The sequence below is a fragment of the Hylobates moloch genome, unplaced genomic scaffold, assembly GCF_009828535.3.
Source record: "Hylobates moloch isolate HMO894 unplaced genomic scaffold, HMol_V3 SCAFFOLD_1, whole genome shotgun sequence".
NCBI lineage: Eukaryota > Metazoa > Chordata > Mammalia > Primates > Hylobatidae > Hylobates > Hylobates moloch.
Genome location: NW_026652276.1, coordinates 151301738 through 151328405, shown reverse-complemented (window position 1 = coordinate 151328405; position 26668 = coordinate 151301738). Strand labels below are relative to the sequence as shown.

The 26668-nt window shown below is 36.2% G+C and overlaps 1 protein-coding gene across 9 annotated transcripts in view; it reads right to left on the bottom strand.

The window, feature by feature from the left end:
* The window catches only part of SNX13 (sorting nexin 13), a 257707-nt gene that overhangs the window by 162397 nt on the left and 68642 nt on the right, over positions 1–26668 (bottom strand). For all 9 annotated transcript variants that reach the window (XR_009215629.1, XM_058446634.1, XM_032759959.2 and 6 more), the window contains 4 exons: positions 22829–22912; positions 5280–5418; positions 4805–4893; positions 74–173 (listed from right to left, as the gene is read on the bottom strand). Coding sequence is in view for 8 of the 9 variants with exons in the window: in XM_058446634.1 (XP_058302617.1) it covers positions 74–173; positions 4805–4893; positions 5280–5418; positions 22829–22912 (412 nt within the window). In the remaining variant the exon portion in view is untranslated. The remainder of the gene's footprint in view (positions 1–73; positions 174–4804; positions 4894–5279; positions 5419–22828; positions 22913–26668) is intronic.

The window sequence follows — 26668 nt, the reverse complement described above, 5'->3', positions numbered from 1 at the left end:
TATTTTACCACAATAAAAAAATCAAAAAAGAAATTCAATGGCTATATCATTTAAATAGAATTGATCTACCTACCCATAAAAAATTGTAGTGCAACATTGTCTACAAGAATGCTGTCCAGGGGGACTGTGCAAAGTTTCCCAAAGTTTGCTGCAAGTTTCACAGTATTTATTTCCTACAGGCAAAAGTGAATATAAGTCAGTATTTTATCTAATCATTCATTGTTAAAGATGTTTACATAAATATAAGGAAAAAAATCAAGCTAAAATGGAGTAAAGATGAAGTTTTTCCCTTCTCATGCATGTTGTTTCCCAATATACATTCTGTGAATTTAAATTCCTAGTTAAGAGTTGTTCAGCAAATTAAAAATATTAACACATTAAAAATATTAGCATTCAACTCTTTCAATATAAAATAAATAGAAATCACTATATTTTCAATTATTCTCTATCTCTATATATTCCAAATGAACATTCCAAAGGCTAAAAGGGTGAAGGAAATGTTTAACATATGCAAGAATTTTAAAAACTCAACATTTTCATGTATAAAGTCTGTTTACTACTAGGAAAACAAAATATGCCTAAAGAGTAATTTTGCTCAGTAAAATCTCTAATTATTAGAGAAAATGTGTTTTTTTTTCCAGACTCTCTAAACAGTGAATTTCAGACACACTTTCCAAAGTCACAGAGCAAGGAAACAACCTACATATGAAAAAAAAAAAAAAAAAAGGAAAAATTGTGTCCAAAATTTAAAGAGCATCTACGTATCAGGCATTGGGCTAGTTACATTACACATATTACTTCATTTAATCTGCACAGCAATCTCATTGGGTATGTATCACCACGTCTACTTAACAGATAAGGAAAACGAAGATGAAAAAGGTTGCCTATTAAGTCACAAAGCCGGTAAGTATGACTATGTGTTTTCAAATGCTGCTGCCCTTTCCAATAAGAGCCATGATGTTTCTATGAATTATTTACTTTCACTGGCTTCTCTATATTCCCAAATCCATATTTCAGAACTGTCTATTTAAAAAAGAAAGATAGGCAGGTTTACTATAAATGAAGTAGGCTGCCCTATTCAGAGGCAGATACTAAATTAAGCATAGGTGGTAAATAAAGGAAAATGTGGAGTATTAAAAAAAAAAGACAAACCCATCTCTATAATTTGTATTTTCCTTCATATAAGTATTGAATAATAACAGCTAACTGACTTTAAATGTCTGGTACAGAGCAATCTAGAGGCAGCACATGATTTCTACTAAGTCTCCCTTCTTCAAATTGTATCACCTCTTTCTCCTGCCCAGCAGCGGCTCCACAGATAAAGGATGGGAAGGAAAATTCGCTGAGGATAAAGGTTTCTAAGATTTTAAAATAAGTAACATGGCTATATAACTGCAAATCCGTGGGGATTCTGAGTTTACTTACAAAGGAAAACATTGTATGATCTGAGCTCATTAAAAAATAAAGCTTGTATTCAAAATGGAATTGACAGGCTTGCAAACAAAATATCTAAATTTTAAAAGGATTCAATATCAAAAAGTGCCTGGGTAAATACACTGAGTAATGACGCTGAAAGATCACTACCTCTGAGATCTAGATAAGGAAGTAGTTAAAGAAAAGCACAAGTGAAACCGTATCTTTCTTCTATGCTCATTTGCACAAGTATATAAACTAGTTTTAAAATAAAGTTAACCAAAACAAAGGTACACACACACACACACACACAACAAATATGGGCCTCAAGTAATGTTTCTTAAGTTATAATTCATCTAGAAAACTAAATTTAAGGTTTTTTTTTTTTTTTTTTTGAGACGGAGTGTCGCTCTTGTTGCCCAGGCTGGAGTGCAATGGCGTGATCCCAGCTCACTGCAACCTCCGCCTCCCGGGTTCAAGCGATTCTCCTGCCTCAGCCTCCCGAGTAGCTGGGATTACAGACATATGCCACCATGGTTTTTAAAAATAATTCTTCTTGCTTAAGGAATTTAAATACACTGTAAAACTGTAAGACCAGAGAGTCATAAATGAATTTTGAAAACAGAAAACCACACCAAAAATGTGACCTCATTAAAAACCTAAGGGTATTTAAGAAATGCTTTTTCCTGCCTTAAAGCCCCAAATCTCTGCTCTCCTTTAGGGCAAAACTTCTCTAAAGAGCAACTACCATTACTGTTTCTAATTTACCTCTTCCCATTCTCTCATGGACAAACTCCAATTAAGATTTTTCTCCACTACTCCACAAAAAATGCTCTCATCAGATCACCAATAATCCACAAGGTAGTAAGTCCAATGGTCAATTCTCAGTCTTCATATTTCTCCATGTTATCCTTTGATACACCTCTTCTTTCCCATTTATAAACACTTTTAACATTTGGCTTCTGAGATATTGTTAGGGACGGGGGGCACAAAATTCTAGGCAGAAAAGGGCGGTCCTTGGCAAAACACCACCCTCAAGCCAAAGAGCCTGAGCCCACAGCCCTAAGTGAGAACTTATATCCCTGTTTTCCTGCTCGAATGTTGCCTTTTCCTAAACCACCCATGGCTGCACACCACCCCATCCTGTGCCTATAAAAAACCAAGACTCAGCTGGTAGCCAGGACAAAGCTGGACATTGGAGAGAAGGAGCTCAACTTCAGAGGGACAGCTTGATGGCATAACTTTGGAAAGAATCCAAATGGAGACAGCCGGACTTCAGGGGAAGATTGCCTACCCGCCCCATTCTCCTTTTCAGCTCCCCTTCCCACTGTGAGCTACTTTGATCAGCCATAAAATCTTCAGCATTTACCATCTTTCAACTCATTCATGCGACTTCATTTTTCCTGGATGCCGAATAAGAGCTCAGAAGCCACGAGTGTGCACACAAAAGGCTGTCACACTGGCTGTGTGCCCTCACTGATGAAGGGAAGCCGCCTCATGCAAAAAGGCAAATGGTCCACTGAGCTGTTAACCCTTAAGCCATCCACAGGCAGCAGAGCTAAGAGAGCACTGTAACACACCTTCTAGGGCTTTGGGAGTCACAGGCACCCCTGACTGGACAGCTGTAAGGCCTGAACAGAGTTTGCTCTTGCCAGTGCTAATGCATCTGGCCAGTTCCTCCATCACTCACCTGTGTGCTCCCTCTCGCGAGGGGTGGAATACAGTGGGTCCGAGTGAGTGGAGTTTGATCCCGCCAGTGCCGAAGTGGCAGGCTGGTTCCAGCACTCCTTCACTCAAGTTCCCAATGGTTTGTTTGCACGCTCCCCACCACAAAGAGTTGAGAACGGCAGGCTGAGCAGTAAACAAGACACCCCTGTTGCAAGTCCTGTGAAGGGGTCAGGGAAATACCCTGCTTCAATATCACATGCTCAGGTTTTCCTGCAATCTCACTGGCTACTTACTCTGTTTCTTTGGCTAGATTCTTTACTTTGTCTTAAACTCTGTTCACTGAAGTGTAGTAGGACCAAGTCACCAGTGCATTCCTACTTACACACACTCTTTTTAGGTAACATCATCCCATCTCTCAACATTAAACATCTGATAATTCTGAGGATTTACAAAATTCATCTCTATCACTAACTTTTCCTTAGAACTCAAGATTACCAATTAGCATGTCTACTTGAATGTCAAACAGGGATCTCAAATTAAAATACCCAAAACTCAATTCTCTTTTCCAAACTTCCTCCTCTCTCAGTGTTACCCAATTCAGTAAACAGCACCACTATTTATACAGTTGCTCAAACCAAAATACTCTGAAATTATCCTTGAGTTATTTTTTTTCTTTCTCACCCCATATTCACTCCATTAAGAAAATCCTATTAGCACTATAGCCAGTCTCTAATCGCTTCTCACGACCTCCATAGACATCTCTTATCTAGTTTTAAATCAGGAGTATTGCAAATAATCTCTCAGTTTCCATTCTTACCCCCATCATCTCACACTTTGTGTCTATTCTTCACAAAGAGTAAAGATAATAATTTTAACTTTTAGCTCGTAAGTCAGGTAATGTCACTTGCCAGGGCAAATCTCCAATTGATTTTCATTATAATTAGAATAAAATAAAATTCTTACTATGGCCACTAAGACCATATATGACCATGCAAGATCTAACGCCCTGGTTCTTCTATGACTTCATTCCTAGCACAATAGCTGATTCATTCCATACCAATCACAACGATCTCCTCCAATTCACCAAGGACATTCTTGCTTTAGTGCCCCTGCATTTGCTCTCATGACTGGCTGTAAGACAGATACTTCAAAGGCAAACAAAAATACATCACAGGACTAACTGCCTCATATTATTTAGATCTCACTATGATCAACTGTCATCGAACCTCTTGGAACCTATCTAAACCAGTCCAAGACATTCTCTATATGCTACTTTGCTTTATTACTGTTTTTTGCAGTAAATATCACCACCTGATATTATGCATCAGTTTGCTTATTGGTTTATTTCCTGACTCTGCAACTAAAATGTAAAATCCATGAAAAGAGTCTGTCTACTTGGCTTTTCTAAAAAGTACCCAACTCACAAAATTGAATACATGTAAATTTTGAATAAACAAATGATACACAAGTAAATGCATAAATCAAGGAATAAAATAAAATCTTCAATTACTTTAACATTTTTCAGGCAGCATTTTAGTTAACCTTTTTGGCATGTTTTAACAAATATTTATATCACATTGTAGAAGAGAAAACTCTTTTTAAAGTCCTCTTGTAAAGTGCTGCACTGGTAAATGTCCTACTTTTTGTCCTTTACTGTGCATTTTAATATATATAAATATAAAGTATTTATAACTAAACATCAATTCAAAAGTACTTTACTTACTTTGCCTGACTGCAATCGCTGTATTCTTGAGTCACATACCTTCTTTACGAATAGTAAGCTATTTATTTGATTTTTGATAGTGTTGATATCTAAAAGCAAAGAAATCATGAACTAGAAAGTGATGTTATTTATGAAATACTTTAAACATGCACTTACTGTAATTTAACAAAATAACCAACAATACAGCAATTGTTTTATTCAATAAAAGAAACCATCTGAAATTATACAGTGGAATTATTTAATTAAAAGTAAACCATGCCAATTACCTTCACTTTCAGGATAATTACAATAATCACATTCTCACATTCTGAAAATAATGCTTTTACTCTAACTAAGCACATGTTAACCTAATAAGGAAGATTTAATTAAGGTGAAAACATTAATAGCAGAAAATGACATTTAGGTAAATTAACCAAAGTTTTGAAGATATAATAATACTTCAAAAAAAATATTTTAAATTAAATACATTACTTACCATCACCTGCTGTATCTAGAGATCTAAGATACTGTAATTCTTCTGCTGCCTTATCTCTGACTGCTTCTAGTTCTCCAATATTGTCACTCAATTTAATAATATTCATAAAGGCCTCATAGTTGCAGTTAGAATCACGGATCTGAAAACAAGTTTAAGAAAAACAGGTGGGAGAGGAACTCACTTATGAAAAGGAAAACTGAATCTTGAGTGCCTACTATGTGCTAGGACAATTTGCTACATACTCAGTGCTTACAACAAAAAGAAACAAGTTCTGTATTTGGGCACCTATATTCCAATGGGTCTTAGACTGCAAATAAAATAAAGCAAATATTATACAGCATGTTTGAAACTGTAGGAATAGGAACATGCTCACAATATTTGATGACAGCAAAGAAGCCATGATGACTGGAACTAAACTAAAGACAAGCTGAGCAAAAGATATGGTCAGCAGCAATGGAGGGCAAATCTTCTGTTATAGTATAAAGGTTTTAGCTTTCACTCTGAAGCAAGTCAGAAGTTATACTGGAAGATTTAAACAGGAGGGTAACACTCTCTAACCTAAAATATAACACTACCACTGTGTTGCTGTATAAAAATAGAATAAAGGCAGAGCCAAAATAAAAAAAAAAGACCAGTTAATAATACAAGTGAAAGATAATATAGTCAGGGAGCAGGGTGGTGACAGTGGTGGTGTGGTACAAAGTGTTTTATAGAATGTTTTCTGGTAAGACGGGTTTTGTAAAGACAATGCCAAAAGAATTTGCTGATAAATCAGATATGGCCGTGAAATAAAGAGAACATAGAACTACACTAACATCGTTGGTCTGACAACTGGAATAGTGGAGTTACCACTAAACAAGATGGAGAAAAAAATTAAGAGATGCAGCATTTGCCAGGGCGGGGGGTGTGGGGCAAAATATTATGAGGGTGTTTTTGGCAAAATTAAGTGTGAGATCCCATTAAATATAAAAATGGACACCAGTATGCCTTTGAATATGATGGACAAGAGTTCAGAAAGGAAGACTACACAGAAATATGCATTTTAAAGTCATTGACATGGAGATGACACTTAAAACCATGAACATGGATAGGAATAATCAAGAGAATGAGGGTAGAGTGAAAAAAAGAAGAGATCTAAGGACAGATACTCAGAAGATTTATTTACACAGCAAAAAGACAGAGAAAGGCCAAAAATGTAGAAAAAAAAATCAACTCTGGTGTTCTAACAAGCCAAGTAAAGAAGTGTTTTAAAAAAAGAAAGTGATGGCCAGGTGCAGTGCTTGTAATCGCAGCACTCTGGTAGGCCAAGGCGGGCGGATGACCTGAAGTCAGGAGTTTGAGACCAGCCTGGCCAACATGGTGAAACCTCGTCTCTACTAAAAATAGAAAAATTAGCTGGGCGTGGTGGCAGGTGCCTGTAATCCCAGCTACTTGGAAGGCTGAGGCGAGATAATCGCTTGAGCCCAGGAGGCAGAGATTAAAGTGAGCTGAGATCGTGCCACTGTACTCCAGGTTGGGTGCCAGAGTGAGATTCTGTCTCAAAAAGAAAAGAAAAAAAGAGAGGGGAGGGGAGAAGAGGGGAAAAGGGGATAAACTGTGTCAAGCATTTCATATAGGTGTAAAACAAAAATAAGGAATCTAAGAATTGACCATAACAATGGGGATTATTCTCTTTGACTTGTAAAAGTTTATTGGAGGAGTTCAAGAAAGAAAGAGAAGAGAGAAAATGTAGACAGCCAACAGTCAACCCTCTTATAAAGTTTTGCTGTAAAAAATATAAGCAGGAGAAAAGAGTACTGCCTAAAATGGAATGTAAGATCAATGACTTCTTTCATCTTCTTTTTAAGATGAGAGAAATAATGACAAAGGTGTATGATAATAAGAATGATCATATAAAGAGTGAAAATGTGATGGTACAGAGAGAAAGTGTAAAATTGCCAAAGCAACAAAATGAAATTGTCTAGAAGGAGTTGGTTACAATGCACACATAAAGGACATGCTTTAGCTAGATACATGGGTATTTCATCCACAGTAACAGAAGAAAATATAAAATATACATGCATAGATACAAGTTATGAACATGTGATAACAGGATATTATGAAACATCTCTTTAGATTTCCTCAATTTTTCAATGGAAAACTATGGTCAATGAGCTAAGAGAAAAGATGTGAAAAAAATATGTTAAATTAAAGTGAAGGAAGGATAAAAGAATTGGTCAGAAGGGTGGGCCAGGTAACATAACAGGAAAAATTTAATGATTGCAAGGCAAGGATAAGGGCACAAATTAGATCAGTGCTCATGAATTTAAAATGAGACTAGTGTAGGTTTCTTTTTTTTCATCCACCACATTCACCTGATTAAAAATAGGAATGGAGAAGCAGTTATGTTGGATTTAACCAGTGTTGTGGTGTCAATAAGCAAATAAAGTTAAAGAGGTAAAGAAGTACAGGATGTTGTGGAGGGATTAATAACTATGACTGTAAATAAAATTTAAACTAAGCAAAGCAGGAAGAGTGCGCTGTGAAAAGGTAATAGACTTCGGATGTTATCATTTTAAACAAAAAGCCAAATAACTGAATACTGTAAAAGTACAAGACTATGTAAAAAGTTGCATTACATAGAGGGGATCAATTATACAATGGAAGTTTACTTCTAATTAGAAACAATAGAGGCAAGAGGAAAATAAAACAATTTTTAAAGTACTAAAAGAAAAAATACAGCAATTCTACATCAATGAAATATCCTTTAAACTTGGCAGTAAATGAAAATATTTTCAGAGAATAAAAAGCTCAGATAATTTGTCACAAGAAAATTGGCAATAGGCCGGGCACGGTGGCTCACGCCTGTAATCCCAACACTTTGGGAGGCTGAGGTGGGTGGATCACGAGGTCAGGAGTTCAGGACCAGCCTGGCCAAAATGGTGAAACCCCATCTCTACTAAAAATACAAAAATTAGCCAGGCATGCTGGCAGGCACCTGTAATCCCAGCTACTTGGGAGGCTGAGGCAGAGAACTGCTTGAACCCGGGAGGCGGAGGTTACAGTGAGCCGAAATCGTGCCACTGCACTCCAGCCTGGGCGACAGAGCAAGACTCCGTCTCCAAAAAAAGTAAAAAATAAAAAAAGAAGAAAAGAAAATTGGCAATACACAGAATCCTAAAGAAAGTTCTTCAAAATGAAGAAAAATGACAACAAAACTGAAATTTGTACCTACAAAAAAGAATGAAGAGTACTGAAAACACTAAGCAAATGTATGAGTGTAAAAGATTTTTTTTTCTGTTCTTTATTTCTTTAAGAAAGGCTGTTTAACGCAAAAATTAGCATAGCATTGTGGAGTAAATTATGCATGTAGATGTAAAATGCATAATGAAAAAGAACAAAGGATGGGGGCTAAATAAAATTATGCTATAGCAAGGTTCTCCATATTTCATATGAGGTGATAAAGTACTGCCCTCTAGGCATATGATGACAACTTAAAGAGGACACTAATTCCTAGAGCAACCACTAAAATAATAATGGTTATAGGAACAAGGAATAGCTAGAAAGTCATTAAAATAATAAAACAGAATACAGGAATACCTTGTTTCAATTCCACTGTGCTTTACTATGACACTTCACAATGTGTTTTTTAACAAACTTAAGTTTTCTAGCAACCCTGTGTCCAGAAACTCTTATCAGCATAATTTTTCCAACAACATGTGCCCACGTCATGTGCATAGTCACATTTGAATAATTTTCAGAATATTTCAGACTTTTTCATTATTAATATCTCTACTACGGTGATCAGTGATCTTTGATATTATTGTTTTGGTGCACTACAAACCATACTCATTTAAGATGACAAAATTAATTGATAAATTGTTTTGTATATTCTGACTGCTCCACAACTGACCATTCCTCAGTCTCTCTCCCTCTAGTAGGGCCTCTCTATTAACTGAGACACAACAACACTGAAGTTAGACCAATTAGTAACCCTACAATGAACTCTAAGTGTTCAAGCAAAAGGAAGAGCCACGTATCTTTCATTTTCAATCAAAAGCTAAAAATGACTAAGCTTAGCCAGGAAAATGTATCAAATGCCAAGACAGACTGAAAGCTTGGTCTCTTGCACTAAACAATTATCCAATATAAGAATGCAAAAAATAAAAAAAAAGGTTCTTCAAGGAAATTAAAAGTGCTGCTCCAGAACAGATGAATGATAAATGTGAAGAACACTTATGGGTGATATGGAGAAAGTATTAGTGGTAAAGGATAGAAAATCACACCAGACACAACATTTCCTTTGTCCAAAACCTATTCCAGAGCAAGGCTCGGACTAGCTTTAATTCTATAAAGGCTGACAGAGGTAAGAAAACTGCAGAAGAAGAGTTTGAAGCTAGCAGACACTGGAGGTTTGAGGAAAGAAGCTGTCTCCATAACACAGAAGTACAAGGTGAAGCAGCAAGTCCTTATGTAGAAGCTATATGGCAAGTCATCCAGATTTAGTCTACATCATTGATAATGGTGGCTACACTAAACAGATTTTTCACTGTAAACAAAACAGCCTTATATGGAGAAAAGATGCCATCTACTACTTTCACAATTAGAGAGTAAAAGCCAGTGTCTGGCTACAAAGCCTCAAAAGACAGAATAAGTATCTTGTTAGAGGCTAGTAGTGATTCTAAGTTGAAGCCAATGCTCATTTGCCATTCCAAAAATCCCAGGGCCCTTAGGAATTATGCTAAATCTACTCTACCTGTGCTCCAGAAATGGAACAAGAAAGCCTGAATAATAGCACATCTGTTTACAACATGGTTTACTAAATATTTTAAGCACACTGTTGAGATGCACCACTTACAAAGAGATTCCTTTCAAAATATTACTGCTCATTGACAACACACCTGGTCGCCCCAGAGCTCTGATGAAGGATATCAATTGTTGTTTTCATGCCTACTAAAACAATATCCATTCTGCAGCCCAAGGATCAAGGAGTAATTTCACCTCTCAAGTCTTACTATTTAGGAAATGCATTTTTTGTAAGGCTATGGATATTTGCTCTAGATAGTGATTCCTCTGATGGATCTGAACAAAGTAAACTGATAACCTTCTAGAAATGACTCATTATTCTAGATGCCATTATGAATATTCATGATTCATGGGATGAGGTCAAATATCAACATTCACAGAAGATTGGCAGTTGATTCCAATCTTCATAGATGACTTTAAGGGGTTCAAGACTTCAGTGAAGGAAGTCACCACAGATGTGGTAGAAATGGCAAGAGAAGTAGAATTAGAAGTGGACCCTGAACAATATCAACCATGTAAACTGAAACAACAAAAGTCAAAATGTGAGAGGATTAAAGTTTAAAGTTCTTTACAATTTTCTTTGTTTCTTTCTTTGCAATCAAAGTTAAGTTGTCATCAGTTCAAAATAACTTGTTATAAATTTAAGGTATCTTTTGTAAGCCTGATGGTAATGACAATCCAAAAACCTGTAATAGATAAACTAAAAAGCAAGAAATTAAAACATACTACCAGAGAAAAATCACTTAACCACAAAAGAAGACAGTAAGAAGGAAGCAAGAAGTTACAAAACAACTAGAAAATAGTTACCTCCTTACCTATCAGTAGTAACACTAAATGTAAGTGGACTAAATTCTCCAATTAAAAGACATAGAGCAGCTGAATGTAGGCCAGGTACATGGCTCACACTTGTAATTCCAGCACTTTGGGAGGCTGAGGTGGGAGGACTACTTGAGCCAGAAGTTTAAGACCAGCTGGGCAACATAGTAAGACCCTGTCTACAAAACAATAAAAAAATTAGCCAGGTATGGTGGCACATCCCTGTAGTCCCAGCTGCACGTGAAACTGAGTTGGGAGGATCATGTGAGCCTAGTTGAGGTTACAATGAGCTGGGATCATGCCACCACACTCCAGCCTAGCTGACAGAGTGAGACTTTCTTTAAAAAAAAAAAAAAAAAAAAAACAGAAAGAAAGAAAGAAAAGAAAATTCACCTCAAGGAACTAGAAAAGCAATAACATACCAAATCCCAAATTAAGATTTATAACAAAAATAAATGAAATTGAGACTAAGAAAACAACACAAAAGATTGAGTTGAAAAGTGACCTTTTAAAGGGAGAAAGAAAAGCAATAAATGTTTACGCTACACTAAGAAAAAAAGAAGCACCAAAAAAATACAATCAGAGATGAAAACGGATATACTACAACGGATACAATAGAAATATAAAGAATCATCAGAGACCATTATAAATAATTATGCTCCAACAAACTGGAAAACCTAGAAGAACTGAATAAATTTCTGACACATAAAATTACCAGCAATAAACCATAAAGAAATAGAAAATCTGAACAGTCCAGTAACGAGTAATAAGACTGAAGCAGTAATAAAAGTATCCCATCCAAGAAAAGCCCGAGACCTGATGGCTTCAGTGCTGCTGAATTCTACCAAATATTTTTGAAGGAACTAATATTGATTCTATTTAATGTTTCCAAAAATTAAAGAGGAAGGAATACTTTGAAACTCAATCTACAAGCCCAGCATTACTCTAACACCAACACCAGACAAGGACACAACAAAAAAAGAAAACTACAAGCTCATCCCTGATGAACACAGATGTCAAGATCCTCAACAAAATACTAGTAAACTGGCCAGACGCGGTGGCTCACACCTATAATCTCAGCACTTTGGGAGGCCGAGGTGGCGGATCACCAGAGGTCAGGAGTTCAAGATCAGCCTGGCCAACATGGTGAAACCTCATCTCTATTAAGTATACAAAAATTAGCAGGGCACGCTGGCAGGCACCTGTAATCCCAGTTACTCGGGAGGCTAAGGCAGGCAGAACTGCTTGAACCTGGGAAGTGGAGGTTACAGTGAGCTGAGACGGTGCCACTGAACTACAGAGCAAGACTCTGTCTCAAAGAAAAAAAAATACTAATAAACTTAATTCAACAACACATTAAAAAGATTATTCACCATGATTAAGTGGGATTCATCACAGAAATGCAAGAATGGTTCAAGATATGAAATCGATAAGCATAATACATGATGTTAACAGAATGAAGCACAAAAAACATTATCATTTCAATAGATGTTGAAAAGGCATTCAATAAAATTCAACATGCCTTCAAAATAAAATATCTCAAAATATTAGGTATAGAAGGAAAATACCTCAACACAATTAAACGCCATATATGACAAACTCACAGTTAACATCATACTGAGTGGAGAAAAGCTAAAAGCTTTTCCTTTAAGAACCAGGAGAAAAGGGATGCCTACTCTTACAAGTTTTATTCAACCTAGTACTAGAAGTCCTACCCAGAGTAATTAGGCAAGACAGAAATAAAGAGTATCCAAATTGGAAAGGAAAAAGTCAATTTGTCCTTGTTTGCAGACCACATAAACACCTATTTAGAAAAACCTAAAGATTCCAAAAAATGTTGCAGAATACAAAATCAACATAATACTCAGTATCATTTCCATTTATCATTAGCAAACAATCTGAAAAATAAATCAAGAAACAAATCACATTTATAACAGAATCAAAAATATAAAATATTTATAAAAATTTATTTTAAAAATGTGAAAGATACATAAACACTAAAAATTACAAAACAATGCTGAGAGAAATTACAGAGGCTTCAATAAATGGAGAGATGCCATGTTCCTAGATAAGAAGACAAAATGTTAAAACATCCATTTTTTCTAAATTCATCTATAGATTCAATGTAATCACAGTTAAAATTCTAATAGGTTTTTAATAAAAACTAAACCTTTGATAAATTTTATGTGAAAAATAGTCAAAACAATCCTAGAGAAAAAGAACAAGTATAAAAGACTCATACTGTCCCATTTCAATATTACTATAAAGCTAAAGTAATCAGAAAGTATGGTATTTGCATATGGGTACACAAAGAGAGCAACAGAAGAGTCCAGAATCAGAATCAAACATATTACAGCAAACTGATATTTCAGTAAGGTGCCAAGGAAATTACTTTTATGAAGAAGTCTTTTCAACAAATGGTGCTAGAATATCTAGATGTCTGTATTTTAAAAATCAATCTCAACTGACATATTCCACACACATAAAAAATGTGAGATAAATCATAGAACAAAATATAAAAGTAAAAATTATAAAACTTAGCATAGGCAAATAACTTGGTAATCTTCAAATAAACAAGGATTTCCTAGAGAAGACCAAAAAAATACTAGCTGTGGAACACAAATTGGGAAATTATGTTTCATCAAAATTTTAAAATTGTCATCAAAAGACATCACTGAATGAGAAAAAATACCAAGTCATAACCTAGGGAATAATATCTGCAATACATATATCTGATAAAGAACTTCTATGTAGAATATACGAAGCATTGTTACATTATCAATTTAAAAAAGATAAACAGATGGGGAGAAAATGAGCGCTTGAAAAAAAGATACAAAACAGGCCAATAATCACAGGAAAAGACGCTCAGTATCATTAGTAATAAAGAAACTGCAAGTAACCACAACAAAATACCAATTCACACATACTAGAGAAGTTAAATTTTAAGATTGACAATGCTAAATGTTAATCAGAATGTGGAAAGACCAGAACTATAAAATACTGCTACTGGAAAGGCAAAATTATAATACAACTCTGAAAGACAATTTGTTCATTCTTTTTTCTAAACACAAAACATAAAATTTATCACCTTAAACATTTTAAGTTAACAGTGGTATCAACTATCAGAACATTGTTTTTAACAGTTCTCTGATCTTTTATCTTGAAAACTGAAACTCTAGGTCCACTGAACAATAAATCCTGTTTGTTCTCTCCTCCCAGATCCCAGCAACCAACACTTTAGAGAGTTTGACTACTCAAAGAGGGATCATGCAGTATTTGTCTTTCTGTGATAAGCTTATTTCACTTAACACAGTATTCTCACGGTTCATCATGTTGTAGGATATACAGGATTTCCTTTTTTTTGTAAGGCTGAATAATATTTTATTGTATGTATATACCACATTCTCTTTATGCATTCATCTGTTGCTAGACACTTGAGGTTATTTCCACCTCTTGGCTACTGTGAATACTACAATCATGATTACACAAATTTCCCTTTAAGATCCTGTTTTCAATTCTTTTGGATAGAGACCTAGACGTGGGATTGTTAGATCATACGGTAACAATTTTGAGAAGAACTTCCAAACTGTTTTCCAAAGTGTCTGCACCATTTTACATTCCATCGACAGTGCACAAGAGTTTCAATTTTTCCACATCCTCGCCAATACCTGTTATTTTATTTTTTTCTTTTAATAGTGACCAAATGGTTGTAAGCTAATTCATTTACTATTATGGTTGTGATTTGCATTCCCATAATGATTAGGGATGTTGTGCATCTTTTCATATTACTGTTGGCCATCTGTGTAACTTCTGTGGAGATATGTCATTACACTATTTTGCACATTTTTAAATACTTTTCTTTTTCCTGTTGTTGAGTAGTATGAGTTCTTTATATATGATGGATGTTAATCCCTAATCAGATATATGGCTTGCAAATATTTTCTCCCATTGTATAGGGTACCTTTTCACTCTGGTGATTGTTCCTTTGCTGGGCAGCTTTTTAGTCTGATATACTCCCACTCACTATTGTTATTTTTGTCTGAGCTTTTGGTATCATATCAAATAAATCATAGTCAAATCTAAGAAGCTTTTCCCTTACATATTCTTCTAGGAGTTTTGTCATTTCTGGTCTTTAATCCATTTTGAGTTAATTTTTACATGCAGGGCAAGGTTAAGGGTCCAACTTCATCCTTTTGCATGTGGCTATCCTGTTTTCCCAATACCATTTGCTGAAGAGATTATTCTTCCCCATTTTGTAGCCTTGATAGAAATCTATGCTGATTATTTGAGTATGCATATGAGAACTTACTTCTCGGTTCTCTATTCTGTTCCACTAAGTCTACATTTCTATCTTTATGCCAGCACCATACAGTTAATTACTGTAGCTTTGTAATAGGCTTTGAAATCAGGAAGGGTGAGGTGCAAAGAAATATCATTGGAATTTTGGTAAAAATTGCACTGAATCTGTAAATTGCTCTGGGCAGCATGGCTGTCTTTACAATATTAGGTCACTTCATGAACACAGTATGTGTTCCATTTGTGTCTTTTTTGTGTGTGTGTGTGATGGGGTCTTGCCCTGTTGCCTAGGCTGGAGTACAATGGCACAATCACAGCTCACTGCAGCTTTGATCTCCTGGGCTCACATGATCTTCCCACTTCAGCCTCTGGAGTAGCTGGGACCACAAGTATGCACCTTTTTTTATTCCTGATATTTTGTTGCACAGTACAATAGGGACTGCATTCTTGTTCATTAAGCAAAAATATGGCAGGGCAGGAGAGCACCCCTTTCACCCCACCCCTGCCAGGAATGTCAGGCAGCCATCAGGTGAACGGTTTGGCAGTTATCATACACACAGTTATCACACACACACACATACACACACACACACACACACACACACACACACACACACACACAGTGTGATAACTGCAAAAATAATTCGCAGCCCACACCAGGGAGAGGCAATTCCCTGATGGTCCACAGTTGTCACACTAAAGTAATCATTGGTCACAGGCACCAAGAAGTGGCAATTTCCCAAACAGATAAAAACACTTGAAATTGGTAACTAGCTTCCAATAAAATCTCAGGAAATAGTCAAGTGAGCTCAAGGATGTGCACTGAGAGACAAAATGACAGAGTATGACCTTCTGGTGGAATGCCCCCAGAAAAGTGAAGAAAGTCTCAGATGGACATGTGTACAACTTCCTAAACACACTGCATGTGCTCACTTCCCAAGTGTAAGGAGGGCACCGTGCATGCGGGCAGCCCACCCAAAGGGAAGAATCATGGGAAAAGGGATGCAAGATGCCAGAAGTAGGCCAGTACATAAAATCGTAGGATCAAGGTTAAACAGGGCACTTGACCTCCAAAGTGCCCACTTGGGTCTCTTCCAGTGTACTTTCCTTTCTTTCCTGCTCTAAAGCTTTTTAATAAACTTCCACTCCTGCTCTGAAACTTACCTCAGTCTCTTTTTCTGCCTTACGCCTCTCAGTCAAATTCTTTCTTGAGGAGGCAAGAAGTGAGGTTTCTGCAGAACCATCAGTAATTCAGCTATTTGCTGCCCCCAACAGTTTGAAATATTTTTAGAACATAGGTTAAGCCTACTCCAAAATGTTTTTACTATATATGTAATTACAGTTAATGCAGTTAATACATGCTCAGGAACAGAAAACTGAACACTAAAAAATATATGTATAGAGACAGAGGGGAATAAAAATAATTCCCAATCCCATGAGTGAGAGATAACCATAACATTCTGTTAAACTTGCTTCCATTTTTGGACCAGAGTTAATAACTATATCCTGATTATTTAAGTTTGGTATACAATATCCATTTTCTGTATTACTAAACAAATCTTATTATTATTTACCCTTAATTTTAACTTAAATGTTTATAAATTTTGCATGTAAGTTTCTACCACTTTAAAAAAATACTATTTTATTACATAATCCATACTCATTGCAAGTGAAATACATAAAAAAGAAAAATTACTACCTTTCTATTAACATTTCAGTGTATATCCTATGAGAATTATAGTTATTAATAAGTATATTTTTCTAAAGAATGGGATATTACCTAACATATATGCTAATTTTAGTTATCTTTTTCATGCAAAAGATATGAACAATTTTTCAAGTTCATAAAGATATACTATCATCACTTTAAATGGGTACATAGTATTCAATTGTATCAATGTGTTATTATATATTAACTAATCCCCTATTTGGGACATTTAAGTTGCTTTCCATTTTTTGCTACTATAACCAATGCTGCTATGAATGGTCTTAAATATACATTATTGGAGGAGGCCGAGCAAGGTGGCCAAGTAGAGCCCTCCAGCGATCATCCTCTCCACAGGAACACCATATTAAACAACTGTCCATGCACCTTCATAGGAACCATAAAATTAGGTGAGTGATCACAGTACCGGGTTTGAGCATAATATCAAGGAAAGTGGCATTCAAAAGGGTAGGAAAGACATTCTCGCATTGCCTCCACCAGCCCTCCCCTCAACCCCGGACAGCACAGCACAGAAAGAGAATCTGTGGGCTTGTGGGAGGAAGAGTGAAATGAGTATAGAACTCTGCTTTGAAACTGAGAACTGCTCTGTCACAGCACAGGACAGAATTCCACTAGCACCCAGGGAAGGAGCATTTAGACCAGCCCTGAGCCACAGCAGAATTCTTCAGCTCAGGGGGAATAACTCGAATCCAGGTGGCTTCACTATGGGCTGACTGAAGTGGCCTGGGGCACTAAATAAATATGAGTGGCAGTCAGGCCACAAGCACTGAAGTCCTAGGGCAAGCCCTGGTGATACATACACTCTTCTCAGCGGTCAGTAGACTTGGGGTGTGACCCAGTGTAACACCAGCTATGGTGGCCAACAGAGTGTCTGTGTCATCCCTCCACCACTTCCAGGCAGTGTAACTCCAGCAAAGACTCCCTCCACTCAGAGAAGGAAAGGGAGGAATACAGAGGGCTGTGTCTTAAAACTTAAGTACCAGCTCAGCCGCAGTAAACCCCAAAACCAGAGAGATTCCTGAAACCCAAGAATATACATCTTTCCTCCTGGACAGCATTTCTAGACCCATCCTTGGCCAGAAGGGAAGCTGTTGCCCTGATGAGACAGACCCAGTCCCTAGCAGAATTCACAATTTGCTGACCAAAGTGGTCCTGGGCCATGACTAAATATCAGCAGCAGCCAGGCAGCAGTGGCCACAGGCCTTAGGCAAGCCCCAGTACTGTGCTGCTCTGCGAGGCTTGAGGTGCAACTCTGCTCAGTGCCAGCCATGGTGACCATGACATTGTCCATGTCACTGTTTCCCCAACTCCAGGCAGCATTACACAGAAAGAGATCCTTTGTAATTAAGAGAAAGAGAGGGAAAGAGCATGAAAGACTTTGTCTGGTAACCTAGGGAATTCTCCTTTATCTTACTGAAGTGCACCATGCCAGTGTATTTAGGAGTCTCCAAGAGTCACAGTATTCCTGGGCTTAGGGATCCCACTAGTGCTGAAATAGCACAGTGACCATAGGCTTAGGTTACAACATTCAATCCCTTTTGACTTCATGAAAAGCCCTCTCAAGAAGGATGGTACAAATAAGCCCAGATTGAGAAGATTAAAATAAATAATTAACCCTTCAATGTCCAGACATTAATGAACATCTACAAGCACCAAGAACATCCAGGAAAACATCACCTCAAGAAACTAAATAAGACACCACTGACCACTCTGGAAGTGAAGGAAATATGTGACCTTTCAGACATGAAATAAAAAGAGCTGTTTTGAGGAAGCTCAAAGAATTTCAAGATTACACAGAGAAGCAATTCAGAATTCTATTGAGAAATTTAACAGAGGCTGAAATAATAAGGGAAAGTCAAACAAACTATAGAACTGAAAAGTTCAATTGATAAACTGAAAAAATTCATCAGAGTATCTTAACAGCAGAACTGGTCCAGCAGAAGGAAGAATCGAGCTAAGACAGGCTGTACAAAAATACAGAGAGAAAAAAAGAATCTGAAAAGAAATGAAGCATACCCACAAGATCTAGAAAACAGTGTCATAAGGGCAAGTCTACGATTTATTGGCCTTAAAGAGGATGTAAAGAGAGAGACTGGGTAAGAAGTTTATTCAAAGAAATAATAACAAAGAACTTTTCAAACCCAGAAAAAAACATGAATATCCAGGTACAAGAAGGTCGAAAAACACCAGGAAATTCAATCCAAATAAGATGACCAAAGGCATGTAAATCAAACTCTCAAAGGTCAAGGATAAATAAAGACTCCTAAAAGCTGCAAAAAGAAGGAGAAGAAGGAGAAGGAGGAGAAGGGGCAGGGGAAAGGGAAGAAAGGGAAGGAGGAGGAGGAGGAGGAGCAGCAGCAGCAGCAAATAACACAAAGGAGCTCCGATACGTCTGGCAGCACACATCTGAGCAGAAACCTTACAGGCCAGGAGGGAGTGGGATCATTCATACATTCAAAGTGCTGAAGGAAAAAAAAAATGTCTTCCAATCTAAAATATCATATCCTGCAAATTTATCTGTCAACTCTGAAGGAGAAATAAAGTCTTGGCCAGACAAACAAAAGCTAAAGGATTTCAACAACACCAGATGAGTCTTACTAGAAATCCTAAAGGGAGTTTTTCAATCTGAAAGAAAAGCATGTTAATGGGCAATAAGAAATCATCTGAAAGAATAAAACTCATTGATACTAAGTACACAGACAACTACAGAATAATACTGCAACTGTGGTGTACAATCCACTCATATCTTCAGTAAGACAACTAAAACACAAGTAAACAAAAAATAACTGATAAACAAATTTAGTAAAGCTTCAAGATACAAAACGAACATACAAAAATCAATAGTGTTTCTATTTGAACAATTTGAAAAAGAAAACAAGAAAAGTAATCCCATATAATCACAAATAAAATATAATACATAAGAATAAACTTAAGCAAGGAAGTAAAAGATGTCTACAAGGAAAACTGTAAAACACTGATAAAAGAAATTGAAGAAGACACACAAAAAAATGAAAAGATGCTCCATGTTCATGGATTGGAAGAATTAATATTGCTAAAATGTCTATAGTACAAAAAGCAATCTGCAAATTCAAAGCAATCCATATCAAAATACCAATAACTTTCTTCACAGAAATAGAAAAAATAATCCCAATATGTATTAATATATGGAACCACAAAAGACCCAGAAGAGCCAAAGCAATCCTAAGCAGAAAAGAACAAAGCTGAAGACATCACATTACTTGACTTCAAATTATACTACAGAGCTACAGTAATCAAAACAGCAGGGTACTGGCATAAAAACAGACACATAAACCAATGGAATAGAATACAGAACACAGAAATAAACCCACACATTCACAGTAAATTCACTTTTTACAAATGTGCCAAAAATATGCATTGAGGAAAAAAACAGTCACTTTAATAAACGGTGCCAAGATAACTGGATATCCATATGCAGCAGAATGAAACTAGACCCCTATCTCTCAGCATATAGAAAAATCAATTTAAAATGGATTAAAGACTTCAATCTAAGATGTGAAACTATAAAACTACTAGAAGAAAACAGCGGGCAAACAATCCATGACATTGGTCTGGGCAAAGATTTCTTACATAAGACCTCAAAAGCACAGGGAACCAAAGCAAAAATGTACAAATGGGATCACATCAAGCCAAAAGGCTTCTGCACAGCAAAGGGAATGATCAACAAAGGGAAGACACAATCCACAGAATAGGAGAAAATATTTGCAACTACCCATTTGACAAACAAATAATAACCAGAATATATAAGGAACTCAAACAACTCAATAGGAAAAAAAAAAAGAATGCCATTAAAAATGGGCAAAAGATCTGAATAGACATTTCTCAAAAGGCAACATATAAATGGAAAACAGGTTATTAAAAAATGTTCAACAGCACTTATCATCATAGAAATACAAATTAAAACTACAATGAGATACTACTTCACTCCAGTTAAAATGGCTTTTATCCAAAAGAGAGGCAATAACAAATGCTGGCAAGTATGTAAAGAAATGGATAAAGAAAACATGGTACATACAAAAAATAGAATATTATTCAGCCATTAAAAAAAGAATGAAATATTGACTGGGGGACGTTATGTTAAGTCAAATTAACCATGCACAGCAGGCCAAATATGTGGGAACTAAAAACAAAACAAAGACTGAATTCATGGAGATACAATGTCAAATAATGTTTCTTTACCAGAGGCTGGGAAGGGAAATAAAGAAGGAATGGCTAATGGGCATAAAACACAGTCAGACAGGAAGAGTAAGATCTACCATTCAGTAGCACAACAAGGTGGCTACAGTTAACAATAATTTATTGTATATTTCAAAATAACCATAGGAGTGGAATTGGAATGTTCCTAACGCAAAGAAGTGATAAATGCTGGATATGATGGATACCCCAATTATCCTGATTTGAACATTATACATTGTATGCTTATATCAAAATATCGCATGTACTCCATAAATATGTACAACCCTTATATATCCATAATTTTTAAAAATTAAAAACTTGTTAAAAATTTTTAAATATAGATTGTCAGAAATTTGATTATCACTTTAGAATAACTTCTTAGGAGTTGAGTTCCTAGCCAAAGGAGACTCATTTTTTTTTTCATTTTTAATTGTGCAGACGTGTATTTTCAAAGCATTTATAGTGCCTAAGGCAAAGTCTAAAAAAGTTCACAAAGGAAAAGAAGAATCAAGTTCCATGGTCTCCAGGAAAGGCTCCAGGAATACACAATTAATAACAATTTTTGTCTGCAGGTACCACAATCTGGTCGAAGGGTAAACCTTTGCAACAACAATAATAAAACAATAGCAGCCAGGCACGATGGCTCACACCTGTAATCCCAGCACTTTGGGAGGCTGAGGCAGGCAGATCGCTTGAGCTCAGGAGCTCATGACTGGCCAGGGCTACACAGCAAAACCATGTCTCTACCAAAAGTACAAAAAATTAGCGGGGTGTGGTGGTGCATGCCTGTGTCCCAGCTACTTGGGAGGCTGAAGCAGGAGGATCACTTGAGCCAGGCAGGTGGAGGCTGCAGTGAGCCAAGACTGTCACTGCACTCTAGCCTGGATGAAAGAGTGAGATCCCATCTCAAAAATAAATAAATAAAAATAAAGTAAAAAAAATAAAAATAAAACAATGGCAAGTCTGACAATGCCTATGGGAAATCAAAGAACAATCAAGTAATTCTTTCTTAAGAAAGCTACCCTGAGTTAAAGGAAGACAAATGTAGAGTAGAAATCCCAGATTTAAGAAAATAAATAAAAGATCTAGAAGTAGGTATCAAAGTATTCCCAGAAGGTGGCCCATTTACAATTCTTCCTTGACCATGAGTTTATTAAGGAAAAGTATACATTATAAAGAAAAAAATAGGGCTTGTGAACTTAGTAATAACTAAGTCTTTGATATGTCTGACAGGAGAAAACTACTGAGTTAACTACTACAGACACTAGGCAACTTACAGAAACATCTAGAATACAGATCTTCTGGTTCTCATTCTACTGTTCTGTCCTCCATATTTTCCCCCATTATACAGTATAAAATGTGAGTTACATGTCAAGTAGTTCAAATCCCAAGTTGTATTTAAAAGTCAAATAGTAGCCATTAAAAATACTCATCATCTATGGACACAGGTAGTAAAATATCAATTTTCTTAAAGAAATAGTAGTAGCACCATAACCGCAAGGAAGATAATCAACAAAATTCTTAAAGAGAATTTGGCCAACACATTCAAAATATAAGCAAATAAAAATATTGGAAACACAGAGATTACTTCAGAAACATTTTTACTTGATTTCTTTAATAAATTACTGCTTAAACACCCTATCTCCCAACTGTATTTTTACATTTAAAAATTTATTTCTAAAACAGAGTTGTAATTTTAAAAGGCACTTACCATCCATATGACATACTGATTAATATAATCAGGATCACTGAGTTGATTTATTAATGGAAGAAGAATTCCTCGTGCAAGGATTTCCTGAAAAAAAGTAAAAAACACACACAAATTTAAACTATTTCTGAAATCAACAGCATAATGTAAATATTCTAACACAATGCTGTTACTTAAGAAAAGTATGATATATGTGTAAGTAAAACTTGATAAGCAACACAGTCTTATGAAAAGATGAACTACTATGCCTCAGTTTAGATAAATGAGATAAAGTTACCTATGTCAACTTGGACACATTTCCACAGTAACAACTGTGGAGTGAAATAAAGCAAGATGATACCTCTAGTATGTTAGCATTGATGTCAATTTTAAAAAGACAAAATATAAGACTAACAGTGTTTATGGATTCATTTATCTTTATTAAAACTATAGAAACAGAAAAGAAAAGGAAAGCATACACACTGATTTTAGAACTGCTACCAAGGGAGGAAGCGGCAACTACAGTACATTATCAACACTGGTTACATCTAGGTGGTTGGTCATAAATGTCTACTGTATTATTCTCTATGCTTCTCTGTGTTTGAATAGTTTCCTAATAAACATTTTTAAAATAATAGATATATTAACTCAACATTCTCTAAAACCTACCTTCTCATTCTTTGCAGTTGTTTATGCTCCTGTGCATTAATATTCTGCCCTTCCTTTAAAAACTGACTGCAGAATCAATTACCCTATTAAGTAAATCTTGATCATTCCAACAGAAATATGCTTGAAATACTCATGCCCTGTATCTATAGCATTTACCACTGGATATTTTCTCTGTAATTATGAGTCTCATACTTTTCTAATAGATGGCAACTATCTAGGAACCCTCTATATGAGTGGAATTGGTCAACTTATCTATTGAATTATTTATCCTCAAAAATATTTACCTTCCTCATCCCATCTTCTCAAGGTCATTGTTTTAAACATGGCAGGCATTTGATAAATGAATAGAAAAAAAGAAACTAAGAATTTAGTACTGATTCTATAAATAAAATGATTTCACCTGGTATTACCCTTTAGTGCCAGTAATATATAAATTTATGAAACCCAATTTCTTAAGAATATTGGGGGAGGTTAAATAACAATAAGTTAACAGAATGTATAATTTTTCTAAGTAAAGGATCACAGAAGGTGGTCTTTATTTTTAGTAAACTGTACAAGTCTCTTTTGTAAGCTGTACAAGTCTCTGCCAACTATTACCCCCAAGATGAATCAGTATTTCCAAAAAGCACTAACGGAGGCGCCAGTAATTTTTTTGAAATGTCTTTGGAGATACTTTACAGACTGAAATGACAAAAAATTGCTTCTTTCAAGGTTAGTTTCAGTCTCCTACTTCTTTAAAACTGTATTTACATACGTAATAATTCCTCCCTTCAAATTATGTCTCTGGCCACATGTTCAAATTTTAAAATGTGCTTTGTTGGGAGAAAATTCACACACACACACACACACACACACACACATTTTCCAATGTTTCTTTTCAAAAGGAGAAAAAAACACCTGGGGAAAATTTTTGATTAAATTTTGTGTTTCTTATTAGTTGGTGCAATGAGTCGATTTGTATTAGGAAGCTTCTAATCTGTCATATTAAAGGGTTTGGTTAGTCAAGGGCTAATCATATGACTCAAGATCCTAGTGAGAGCTCTAAATATTCCAAGCAAGTAGCCACTTCCACATAATTCCTACTTTAAGACCCCCAATTTTTAGAAGACAGCACTGTTTGTCAAACATGGGGCCTAAAAGACACAAAATCATTGAAGCCATATCTTTAAAGGAATAAAACATAGTAATGGCAAGAAAGTAGAGGCAATTAAATAGCAATTATCTCAAATACTGTGACTTACACAATCTATACAAAGTATCCATACAAAGAAAATTAAAACTCTTTCATCTGTTATTTAATCTAAACAAAAATACCCTCTGTGAAATTTTAGAATTACTGACAAAAGAAAACAAAGAAAAAGCTAAAGGAAAAAAAACTGACCTGCTGAATGCATGGTCTGCAATTATCTTCACTCAATTAGATTCAACCAAAAAGAAATAAAACACTGGCCTAAAAGAGAAATTTATTTAAAAAAATGTGCTCATTAAAATCCTACTTATTTTAAATAACCTCCTGTAACAAGGCAGATTTTCATTCATGGCTCTTAGGAGTCAACTTAATCTTCAAGAAGCTGCAGTAGCATATGCACCACAGCCAGCAAGAGGGTAAATGGGTTTCCTTTTGCATTAAAACTGACCGTCTGAGCATCTGCTATGTGCCAGGTATTATGTTAAGCACAAAGTATATATTTATGATAAATACAGATATAATCTCTGTCCTCATTAGAGTTACAATTCATCTGGGAGAAAGAGGTATCAAATTAACAACCAAATTACCATCTTAAAATATGGTAAATGCTATGAAGGAAAACAATTGGATACTATCCATAATAACAGGGAATTATGAGGGAGATTTAGATTGGGTGGTCAGGGAGGGCATCTCTAAGGAAGTGACATGAAGTGAGATATGAAGAATGAATACAATCTAGCTGACAGAATAAGAGGAATCAGGTTTTTTTTTGGTTTTTGTTTTTTGAGAGGGAGTCTGGCTCTGTCGCCCAGGCTAGAGTGCAGTGGCGCAATCTCAGCTCACTGCAAGATCCGCCTCCCAGGTTCATGCCATTCTCCTGCCTCAGCCTCCCGAGTAGCTGGGACTACAGGTGCCCGCCACCATGCCCAGCTAATTTTTTGTATTTTTAGTAGAGACGGGGTTTCACCGTGTTAGCCAAGATGGTCTCGATCTCCTGACCTCGTGATCCACCCGCCTCAGCCTCCCGAAGTGCTGGGACTACAGGCATGAGCCACCGCGCCTGGCCAAGGAATCATTCTTAATAGAGAAAAAAAGGACATTAGAGAGGCAGGGAGGAAAATGGCACTTTTGGGGGAAAATGCCAGTGTGGCTGGAGTATAGTGACCACTAACAAAGACTAGCCTTGACCAAACTTAGGCTCCTCTGAATCCTCCACCCATTTATGCCTTAACCTTTGAGTTTCCATGTCTGTTCATCTTTTCATTGCAGTTTTAGCAAGAATTCTACCAAGTGGGTTTAGCCAGACCTCCCTCACCTTAAATTCCTCAGTCCCCACCCTTTGTGTCTGAACATCCCATCCTGCCTTCAACAAGAATCCTATTAAGTCTGTTTAACCAGAATTCCCACTACATCTGATGTTTCCTTTTAATGATTTTCCATCCACTGATCTCCAGCCTGCTCCTTGGCTATAAATCCCAACTTGTTCTTTTTTATTCAGAATTGAGTTCGGTCCTATACTGAGGTCACTTTTCCCCTACTGCAACAGTTGCTGGATAAGGTCTGCTTTTTTTTTACTACACTTAATGTCCAGTTCTGGTTTTCCTTGACATTGCTTGGCATGAAGGCTAGAGAGGTAAATAAGGCCACACTACATGCGAACCTATAAGCCTCTTGAAGGACTTGAGATCTGAAAAATTTACTAGATGATCATACCACTTACTAGGATGGAGAGAAGACTAAAAGGCAGACAGGATATGGAGGTAAGAATAAGACTTCCACTTTGGACATTTAAGTTTTAAAAAGCTGTGAGTCACTCAAGTGGTGATTTCAAGAGGGCAGCTCAGAGTTGCCCAGAGCTCAGAAGGTAAATCTGAAATAAGGCTATAAATTTCAAACTCATTAGCATTTGGAAGGCGTTTAAAGCCACAGTAATGGATGAGCAAGAAAAAGTCCTAGGACTTAAGATCTTGAATAATCAAAATTTAAGCAGAAGAGAAGTTAAGGAG